This window comes from Echiichthys vipera, assembly GCF_963691815.1.
Source record: "Echiichthys vipera genome assembly, chromosome: 4".
Classification (NCBI taxonomy): Eukaryota; Metazoa; Chordata; class Actinopteri; order Perciformes; family Trachinidae; genus Echiichthys; species Echiichthys vipera.
The window spans coordinates 23,915,945-23,927,998 of NC_139829.1; the positions used below are offsets into that span (position 1 = coordinate 23,915,945).

Consider the following 12,054-nt stretch of genomic DNA (forward strand, 5'->3'; position numbering starts at 1 on the left):
CCTAATCAAATCAAAGCACTCAACTTCATTATATAGCTTACAGTATTGGCTTATTACTCTTTGCAAATATTTACTCACACACACACAAACTCTCAGAAGTACATGGAGGAGCTCAGCAAGTTAGCTGTGTACAGTGAAGTTGTCTGTTATGGAGGAATGTGTTTTGCCTCAATTGGACTGCGTATCCTGTAACACAGGAGAGCGGGCGCTGTTAGCTTTAGCACACCTTCCACTGGAGCAAGCAGGTCTGGTGTAACTTAGGCTACCTAAACAACCTCACAGCTGAACCAACATACACACACACTCACCTACAGATGCACACACACACACTTACTGCTGACTGCTTCTTCATTAAAGATATACTGATACTGACTTCAAGGATAAATTCATCGCAGGGACAGAAAAGGCAATAAAATAAAGGTTACACAAATAAATGGTGAGAACGATAAAAGAAGGACTTAACCAAGAATGACAAGAATAGAAAAAATAAGAACGTTACAAATTAAATGAAATGAAACTGCGAGTCTAGGCCAAGGTAAGCCAGGGGATTAAAGCTAAACCTTACATACACTCCTGTGCTGTTCTATAAAAGATTAACCTTTGCTCTTACTACAAATTCATCATCCAGGTTGAGATTCATCGGTCTAGCTAGAGTGCACAAGATGTCGGTTTACTGTTCCAGAGCAGGCAGGGATAAACTGCTGTCAATTTGGCCTTTGTCTTCCAAGACCTCCTACACTTAGAAAGAATGAGGTATGTGGGGCTTATATATCTGTTACAAGGACTGATAGGAGACTATACAGTATGGGAATGGAGAAACTGCCGCAGTGAATTTTTTTCCAACACATGATAACAAATATGTGCAAGGGAACAAATGATATCATATTATAGAAAAGATATTTCTGTGCAAACACAGTTTCAAATAGAAACAGAGGTTGCACTGAACCTAGTGGACAGACTAACTTCTGAAAAGTCCCACTCAATCAAACGGTCAAGTCAGTGAGATCAGAAGAAGAGAGGCTGCGTGAATACCAGCCAATGGATACTTAACGCCTGCCTGTGGTGTTCAGAATCTGCAGAACTATCCGAGGCATGGCCACAGCTAAGTTTAGGGTTTGGGAGCGTGTGAGAGGTCAAACATGAGTCCCTGGTGAGAGACTCCCACCTGACCTCCCATGAGCTTCCATGACCACAACATGGTTGTGTCAATGCATCTATAAGCTTAAGGATTTAAAGTATGTCTGACTTCTATAGAACTTTTTCATAAAATGGTCCCATATTATGCTAATTTTGTAGTTCATACTTCTATTTTGGGTTTATATAAGAACATATTTATGCTTTAATGTTAAAAAAAAACATGATTTTTCTCATACTTTCTGTCTGACATACCTGTAAACACCCTCTATCTGAAAGGCTCCATTCAAAGACTGTATAAAAAATGGACGTATCATACCCATCGGGGTCCGTTCTCTCAACCTGATCCAGTCGTCCTCGCCATCTTGTCAGACTTTGAATCCGCCTCATTTCCTCTTACCAAAAAAGGGCACATATGTGACGTTGGGGGGAGGGAGATACTTCCATCTGGCTGACGTATACCTCCAAGGAGAAATGAGGGCCAGCGGCTAGCTGTCATTCAAGAGACATCGGCCCTTATTATTCATAAACTTTACCCTAAACCAAACCCTGTTTGATATACATGTAAACAAAAAAAAAGCTCACAGACTTATTGAACTTTGGACTATTTCAGTGTTGCTCTTCATCAGATACGCTGGGGAGTCTCTAACCACAATTCCTGTATAACATGTTTTCGTCTAGCTGATGGGTCAGTTCTGGTCCTTACCGTACCTCAACAAATACAACGACTGCAGCATAACCCCAAAAAGGGATATATTTAATTGTCCATCATATGTTATCATTGGTATGATGGGTGGCAGCAGTGTAGCAGGCTGCAACCCATTTGGGTGGACACAGTGATGTCAACACACATACGCACTCACACATAAAGAAAGGATTGTGCTTTCACAAACAATAGCTGACTTACAGAATGAATGCAACACACATTCTGCTTTTATAACTTGCACAAAAATGAATGACCTCAGAAAAAAATGTCCGCATTTAACTCTGGCTAAACCACGATCCATGTATTCAAGGCCAGTCTGTATGCTAAAATTAGACCAGGGAGAAAGTGTCCATCTATGGACCCTGGGCTTCCAATGGGGAGAAGGGGACTAGTCAGTAGTGGTGGGGGGACACAGCCTGAGAAGGTGAACAGGGCTGAGAATCAGGATAAGAGGAAAACTGGACTAAAACAAATAAAAGAAAAAAAAATCTGTTTGTATCCGGTTCTTTGGTGATCGGAAATGGTGTGTGTGTGTCTATTAATGGCAGCGGGTTCAATGACATCATGTTGTTGCTCCCGTTGGGAAACAGTAATTACACAAGAACATTTCCTGTTTCCCATCAGCCACCTCTCCTCTGAAGGGAATCCTGTATTCTGTGGGAGAAATGTTTTTTTACACTTTGCATGCAAGCAAAAAAGCATCGCAGCGACTGTCTTACAGGCCTCATAAGAGAGGAGAGGAAGATGAAAGAAACTAGTGCACTGGAGCCAAGAATGTAGCCATTCCTATTCTAACAGACTTGTTAAAACCTGAAGAGCAGAAAGGTTTCTTTCTACTGAGCTTGCAAATAACACAATGGCTGGTCTCTCTCCACTCCTGACACAGCAATTATACAAGCCTGAAGAATGCTAGAACCTCATGATCTTCTCACTTTTTAATTTCCATTTGTAATGACGGTCTTATCTTCTGAGGTGACCAGTGCAGAAAAACAGTACCAGACAAGGTGCACATACTGTACATTATGTTGTAAAGTATGTGTGTGCATATGGTAGGAGGGCTTTCAGATATATGTCGCCGCAGGGAAAAAAACAAAGAGGAGGAGAAAAGGGTTTACGGTGTAATAATTGCAAGTCGTGATGACCCAGCAGTATGTTTATGATAGGAGCAAATCCTGGAGCAAAAAAAAATCTGCAGCTAGCTGAAATTACAGTTAGACTGTGGGCCGTGCAGCTCCGCCACATACAAAGAATCCCTGTCTCATAAACCCACCCAGGCAGAGGAGACATGGGGGGGGGGGGTTGGGGAGGGAGTGAGTGAGCAAACAAGTGAGTGTTTACCAGCAAAAATACTCATATGATTTGAAGACAAGCCTGACTTTCTATCCAACAATCTGAAATTGCCACTGGTTATGCCCAATGCCCCTCTGAAGCCGACCTTGACCTTTGAACCTCCACCTAAAGGAGAAGAAGCGACAAGCAAGTTTTCCCACAGGGCTAAATAGGGACTCATCATCACATTCCTACCAATGCAATTGCATTTACAGAAATAAAAAAGTGGAACTGAGACAACTAAATTCACAATGGGCCGTTGTCTACATTCCACCATAATTTCCCAGATTCAATATTCAGACAAAAATACCGCTTTTAAGTCTATGTCCTAGCTGGACAAAAGTGTCTTCATCAAAGGAGCCTCTGTGACAGGACCTAATAATCAGATTAGTGCCCGGTCAACTTGTTGGTTAAAAGACCTTGTGATAGCTGAGAACCCTTCAGCACAAGTGTCTCTTAGAGCGTGCTGTAAGGTTTCCTGAGCGTTTCAAAGACAGACCAACAGTTGGAGAACAATCCCAGAAAGGGAAAAGACTAGCTTTACACATGCTGAAGTTGGCAGGAGTGTGTTGTTTCAGAGTTACATATCTCCTCTTATCTGAAAAAAAAAATCAGAACCCTGGCACACTGTGTAGCACTTGGCACAGGCAAATAAACAGAGAAACACCTCACACATAAAAACAATGCCAAACTGCTAGCAGGTACAACACTGAGCGGTATTATCTCTCATACAGCTCTTGTATCACACAGATGATGGCTTTTTGGAATAGATTTCAGCTGACATAGTGAGAACTTCTACACCTCTAAACAGCTGCGGCACAGACAGCTCGTATTGTTTTAGATTAGAGGGCCAGATAATAAAGTACATTAGAATTCCCCTTTCAAATTCCTATAACATTTCCAATGGCTGTGTCTCCTCTTCCTTCCAAATCTGTTAAGAAAGAAATAGACACATTCTTCAGCTATTTCCTCTGTAAATGTTAACGAAACAGATTGCGGATATAAGCAAAGAATAAACAAGCTAGACATCACATTAATGATAAACACTAATTTATTTATTAAATTTTGGGGACAATGCAAATTGATCAACATTACTGAAAATGTACCAGTGTTAGCCAAATTTCAACTGTTGATCCTCTCAGCCTGATGTCTCATTGGCCAAAAAGACATCACACACCATAAGAAGTGAGAACCAGAGAAAGCAAAACATGGACAGTCGAAGGAGATACAAAGCTCAAAGGAGTAAGGTGATCATGCATAGTAAGGCGTGTACAATTTCATTGTCACAACACGGTACTAGCACACACACACACACACACACACACACACACACACACACACACACACACACACACACACACACACACACACACACACACACACACACACACACACACACACACACACACACACACACACACACACACACACACACACACACAGACAGACTTATGAGGCCCATATGTGCAGCTGTGGACTGTGTGTGAACCCCAGTTGAGAAGGGGAGACAGAGAGGGAGAGATGGATGGCATGCAGTGTTGTTTTTGTTTGCTGTCAGTGTAAGATTTGCCATCTGTAAAGGGGGGAGACCACACCAGTGTCAGCTCGACTTGTTCGTCCCATAGAAAGATCATTCAAGCCATCTGTAAAGTTTACAACACTCAGAGGCACAGCTGCAGAGTCAGCTCACACAGCGATGCACTGTACTAGAGTTATTCAGGGTGGACATTCAATCAATCAAGAAAAAGAAAGTATGACAGTCTGAGACCTGATCACACACGTCTTCCACTGACACACCCAACATATTTAAGATTGTGTAAAAACTGGCGACAACAGGGAAAATAAGAGCAATAAAACACGTGCAGAGGCTAAGAGACAAGAGCTGGAAATTGAAATACACGTTTACCTGTAAACTGAGTGCAATCTGACGGATGTACATCATATTGAGATCCTCCAATATCCACAGTTTTTCCTCCATGTTTGCGAATTTATCAACTGGCATCCTTTAGGCAGATATCCCACAAAATGACTAAATTCTTCTTGAAGTTTATCCAGCTCAGTACAGCGCTACCCCGCAGGTACCGGGGGAGAGAAGGGTCATTATGAAAGCGCTCGTCCAATCTGTGCGTAAAAACGGTGCGTAAAAGTTCAGCTCATCATCCAAAAACAAGACTCCGGGAAATCAAATGTAGGTGGAGTGGATGACAGCATCGGCTGCACTGTAGTAACCCTGTCCATGAAAATTCCCCCAACCCGTTCACGGCGCGTATTATTCTTCTCTCTACTTTTCTCCGGGCAACAAAGATCCTCTCAAACACCCACAGTCAACACCCAGCGGTTGCGGGGGAAAGAATGGAGCCTTTTTAAAATGCAGTTCTTCTCGTTGTGTCCCTGTGTCCCGATTGTGAATGCCGTCTGTCCTCTGTATGACAAGAGACCTCTCCGCAAAAGGGCATCGCCTCTGCCTGAGTGATCGACACAACTAGTCCACTGTGTGCGCCCTGACTCTCCCCCCAACTCGGCGCTAATTTAACCCCTACGACGCGACTCTGTGGACGGTAATGAACTTTAAAAAAAAAAGAAAAGAAAGAGGGGGGGGGGGGGGGGGTTACTGTAGGAGCCCCATACGCCCCTTTTTTACACAAACAAATAGCAAATACCACACCACCACACAAGCATAGCAGGGTGGGGAAGCTTTGTTCTTTTAAGCTGGCCTGATAAGAAATGGAGATATTACAACCGTGTCAGAGGGCGTTCATAATAAGGGGAGGCAAGAGTAAAAATGAACACCCTGAGATGTTATCTTGCAGTAAGACAAAGTGTGATGCATTAAAACAAGGGAGATGGTGAAATTAAAATATATCATTTTTAGTTTTAAACCTAATAAATCGTTTATAAAACAACACGTGTGGTGTTATTAATAAGAGATAAACTGAAATCACAGATATTTCAGTAAGAAGAATCTTAGTAGGTCACAGGGTCACGAGCATTTGGCAAATTCAAATCCATATTTCATAGCGCAGGTTCCCAGTGCCACAGATCGTTTCAATCTTTCATCACCTAACTTTTGAAATATTCATTCAAGTCTCTCCTGGCGTTTCTTTCCATTTCCAGCAAAAATATCGCACCCAAAACACGCGTCAACGTCACATTCTGTGACATACCAAAATCTGATAAAGGTATTTGTAAATAAATAACCAAACATTTAAAAGTCAAGCCGGGGCGAGAGAAACCTTCCTTTCCGTAGTCTCCTTCTACATCAGTCCAGCTGTTTGGTGGCCATGCTTCCTCTGTTCTCCAAACAAGACAATCCCAAAGTTTACTCCATGTGACTTTCAGCCATAAAGTGGACTGATGATTCCGTTCCTGTCTTCTAGAAAAAAAGTTTCACATCCAAGCTGCCTTCTCTCTCTTAAAAACAGAGCGAGTATGGGAGCAGAGAGACCCAAACATGCATCCTGTTCTCCTCTCCGGCGCGTTAATCCTGGACCCGGACAGCTGTTGTGTGTGATGTGTGTATCCTCCCGTCGTGGCGTGAGAGAGACCACGCTGTGCAAAACCACAAGCCGACTCAACAGGAAACCGGCGTCACATTGCGTACTCCTTATTAATTAAAACACGCACATTCTTCTGGTATTCGCTAACATCAGGGGAGAGGATCAGGGGATTTCAGAGGGTCGCTGACTAATTTCAAGAGCTCATCATTAAGGGGAGAAGACCCCTCTTTACAAGAAAAGATGTAGAAAATTAAGTATTAGAGAATGATTGTCTTGATGCAAGTCATTTTGACGTGACATATGGGACCACCCCTCTCCAAACACATGGCCATGTGGCCCTCCATCACTCTGAAGAATGTCCTCCAAACTCTTTTTTACACAGGCAAACAGTGAAAACAAAGGAGCTGTAAACGTCCTTTCACCTCAGAGGAGAGGAGGAGCGAAGCCAGGGGTGCCAGTAGCAAGAACCGGGTCATTTCCCCAAGAAAAGCCTCCACCCTCAGGAGTTTAAATCACCCAGCTAATCTTTGACAGATAGCACACACACACACATAGTAAGAAAGAGATTTATTGCTCTTGAGGTGGAAAGAGAAATAGCTGAGGTGAATGCACAGAAGGAGGGTTATAGGTGCTCCCAAAACATTCTGTGACTCACGTGTGAGTGTGAGTGTGTAGTCCCATTCAAAGTTGACTGTGTGTGCAGATTCATATCCAGTCAATCCCCTCTGAAAGTCAATCCGGCGTGCTGCTTAACTGGAAAAATATTCACTTAACGAGAACTTAAACACCTTGAAAGCTACACCGATGGTGTTAAAACAGGCCTTTAATGGAGTTAAGGTTATTCTCACTGCTGTTCTCACTGTTCCATTGATTCACGTGGACTTTTTTTCAATGAATGAACCAGCAACAGGACAATGCTGTATTATTCCAGTGTCACTTAATCCATTGAGTCTTTCTTTAGTCTCTCTCATACATCAGTTCCGTGAAGCAGAACATGCTGCAGGTAAATCTCCCTGCAGTAAAACACAAAGACTGTGACACCTTATGACAAAAGCCTAGAGGCTGAACAAAAATAGACAGAAACAGCTATTATCTCAATGACAGGGCACGCTGGCAGGCAGGCGACTAGCTCAAACATAGAGCATCGCTGCTTTTTGGCCAGGCGCCACCAAGGACGAGGCAAACTCAGGTATTCAGAGACAGTGGATTAGCGGTTGGTGCAGAGGCCTAACGGCTTTAGGTGTAACTGGGATTTTGCTATGTTTAATGGTGATTACCCACTGATGGGATGGTGGATTAGCTGCTTGGTCTGACTGTTGCGGGGCCAGATGTGCTAATTGGGCTGCCATGAGGGAGGCGTGAAACCAATATATTACACAATCAGTTAATCCAACACTAACTCCGTTGTTTGATCAAAACAGGGGGGATTAGGTAAACAGAACACCGACAGCAATCACTTGTTCCATGAAAAGATTAGGAAATTTGGATAAAATTGCTTCGCACGCACACACACACGCACACGCACACGCACACGCACACGCACACGCACACGCACACACACACACACACACACACACACACACACACACACACACACACACACACAGGGTTAGACTTCTTTCAAGACAATAGCCGGTGCTTTTCTTGTTTCTAAACGGATGTGTGGAGGAATACGGAAAACTTCCTGTTGTACACCTAATCAGCTGGAGTCAGAGCTGAGGGTCACTCAGCAACAAGCCAAAGAGATATTAGAGACATGCGTTGTTTGCAAAGGAGGAAAGAAAATGTATGGATTGTAAGATGTGTATAATTTCATATTTTAAAGCATTAAGTGTTGGTAAATCAGATACCAACAGCCACTACAGTGATGTTTTGGGTCTAATGGACTCTGCTATCCCAATATAGGTCATCTCATATTTCGATAACAATATCACAATATAGCATGTTTTCTGGTAATTCAATAAATAGTCTATATGAAATAACCACACGGTAAAGCCTATTTTGTTTACACCTGTTTGAATACTTGACAATTAAAAGTATATTGTCATTTTATTAAGAATTTTAGGGTGCAATGTGTTACTCAGTTCAGTCGCTGTTTTTTTGACACTGAAATAGAAACTATACAGGAAATCTTTCCGATTTTTCTTTTTTAGAGAATTTTGACGATATCTGGACGCCCTACTAGGCGATATGACGTTACTGATCATGAAACCCATACTGCAATTTTCATAATCAACTCCCTCAGGTAATTCAGATAACAGTTAATGTAAATAAAAGATTTAAGCGGTGACATTACGTATGTACTGTATAATGTATAATGAAAGTAAAAGACAAAAACAGTTACATTACAAAGTTAAGAAATGTTAAATGATAGATTATGTTTGTTACAAATTGGGTTTTATACTGCCTAAAATACCTTAGTCTCACATTGCCAAACCCATCTCTACCTATTGTGACGGTTTCACAAAGATATTCTAGACTAACCTTTAGTGTCAGGCCAGTCTTACAGTCATTTTGCATTAGTAATAGTATGAATTGCTTTTAAAGTATAGTATTTAGTATAGACATTTTAGTCTATTTTAAGCCTAAAACATTTGCTAATCTGCCCCCAGGCTATCTGTGGATATGTTATTGGGATGAAATTATCCATCTAAAGTCTGACTAGCAGTTAGATCTAAGCCAAAGTCAAAGTCTTCTTCGTGAAACCGGCCCTTGGCCTGGCTATCATTCTGGGATAGGGGAAAAACACTCTGGCTTGTTTGTATTTCTTTAAACCAATCACAACGGTCTTGGGCGGCAGATCTCTGTAATTAGCTTTGTGAACTGATTGCCAGTATTACCAATAGGAATAAAGGCAAAAGATATGAAAAAAAGACCCTATGAATCCTTCAGACAGGCAGTCTCCAAAAGATAAAGAAAAAAGCCTTGAGGAGATCCATATGATACTCAGAAGAGTGTAAAGAAAACAAACACACTGATGATTATCATACAAATGTCATTTTCTAACCCGCAATATCTGATAACGACACCACCTTTTATCTTCACGAGTCTGTGTTGAAGGTTAAAAGCTGTCTTTAGTCTAACTCACAGTGTGGCAGCAGAACAGGGCAGGGAGAGGGCCCCCGGCCAACCAGGCCCCAAACCACAACAAAGAACCCCGACTGTCATCTACACCAATCTGAAAACTGAACTCCACCCACACCACTACTCCCACTCGTCAACTGAGACATACTGTACGTACAAAGACACAAACCTGCACTTACATACACAAATACACACCCAGGCATTAAACAGACATAAACAAACAATCTATGAGCCATGTGAACACGCACGCACGCACGCACACACACACACACACACACACACACACACACACACACACACACACACACACACACACACACACACACACACACACACACACACACACACACACACACACACACACACACACACACACACACACACACACACACACACACACACACACACACACACACACACACACACACAAAACTCTGGCAGCGGTCAGCAGTCTCAAAATACAAAACGAATGCAGCTGATCGAGGTTTGTCTGTCTGATTATCGCCTGCCAAGCAAACGTCCTCCCTGCTGTTTCACACAGAGGGCAAAGAAATAAAATAAGACAGAAATATGACAGAGCTTTCTCTTGGTGTGTTTGTACACTCTCAGACAGTTGATTGCACAAGGGCAGTGAGAGAACAGGAGGCAATTTTCAACTGATTTATAGTAACACTGAAAACGGGATCTTCCAAAGTGCCAGGTTACAAATCTCTTCCTGTAAAATGTGCGACACTACAGTCTCGACGGATTTTCATATCACAGGACTTCAGTTGCATGGCTGTGTTACGGCAGGCACTGGGTCACATCTGTTTGACTTAATGACAGCAGCGTGTCACGAGCTGTGAAACCAGACGTATCATCGAGAAATCCCATGGAGAAATCCCCTGGAGGTCAGTTCTCAGTCATAGAGCATGAAAAACGCGCTGACAGATCGGCGGTCATAACTCAGAGAGAGACGGAGTAATGCCGTTGTAAATCCCATTTACAGTCTACCTTGTTATTAGATGTATCAGCTTCCCTCTGAGTGATCTAATTTCTTTAAGATTAGATACAGGGGATGGTCTGACCACGCTGTCACTCCATATGCTGGATTAAGATTTTGAATATTTCAAATGTCAGGCGTGGACCCACAAATTATGCAAATGGTGTTGTTATTTGACAGGAAATCCCATGAAGAAAAGGATGCAAGCATAACAGTCTGTGGATTAGCTTAGAAAATGTGGGGCAGCAGCCTGCTTCATCACACAGGGTAATAACATAACAGTCTTTTCAGCACCTGTTATTTCTCAACGTAACCCCTTTTACTGAAGAAAAAACAGTCTTATCTCAATGATTCACACACATAAATACCTGTATAGAGATAGTTGTGTGGCATATCAGGAGTAAGAGGAGCACTCTAACTGCTGCCCAGAATAATTGCTGACTTTCAGGAACGCTACCTCAGCCAGTCAAAGGAGACTGCTGCATCTCATCATTATGAAGAACATTGCAGCTCAGTGAAAGAGAAACTTACTCATCAGGCAATTCATCTCCATTGATTTCTACCCTCAGGGAAGCAGGCTGTGCAGTATCAGAAACAGATATGTGTGAATTTAAGAGGATATGTACCCTGGGGCAATTCATTCGGTATTTGAATCATATTAACACTTCTACTAAATTACCTTTAATGACTGTGAGGTGAATATAAAGTGAATGTCAAATATGTAAAGGAAAGGTGATGAAGAAGAGGGAAAGGTGCAATGACTCCTGGGCTGCTGCGGAATCTGAAATGGAGCAATGGCTCCCTCTGCAGAGCAAAAAGAGCAACACGGCAAGATGTGCCACCATGTGAAAAACAATTGCACGTTTGGCATGTGTGCAAAGGGGTAAGTAAGAATTGTCTACAATTTGCACACTTACTACTTGCACATGGCTTGCTGATCAAAACTGGTGAGTTGAGTCTCAGTGAAACTCTTCACAGATTCTTTACAGCTGAGCCTACCTCTCAGTAGTTCCTCCAGTCTGTATGTCAAAGCAAGGTGAATTTTCTGTTTACACTGTTCAGTAGTACATTGCTACAAAAACACATTAACTGTATACTTGACCGTATCCTTTTGCTGTGTGCATATCATTTTTCTGCAGTATTGTAGTACAGTATTGACTTTTTCACAGTAAACTTTCACATAGTGTTGAAATTGAGATCCAAAAAGCTCAGAGCGATACACAATAGCATTCAGCTGGACAAAACTATACATTCTCGTATAGTGCAGTAAGCAGTCAGTGTCAACAAAAAATGAGAAAAAAACACAGATTTGTATAGAAACA

At 42.2% G+C, this 12,054-nt stretch overlaps 1 protein-coding gene across 2 annotated transcripts in view; it reads right to left on the reverse strand.

Annotated features, from left to right (window-relative positions):
• rtkna (rhotekin a) overlaps positions 1-12,054 on the reverse strand; it is a 59,515-nt gene that overhangs the window by 36,896 nt on the left and 10,565 nt on the right. The window contains exon 1 of one of the 2 annotated variants that reach the window (XM_083912910.1): positions 5,076-5,681. The exons of the other annotated variant lie outside the window; for it this stretch is intronic. Within the exon in view, the coding sequence (XP_083769036.1) occupies positions 5,076-5,171 (96 nt within the window). The 5' untranslated portion in view covers positions 5,172-5,681. Of the gene's footprint in view, positions 1-5,075; positions 5,682-12,054 lie in introns of those variants that run through there. 2 annotated transcript variants of the gene reach the window in all.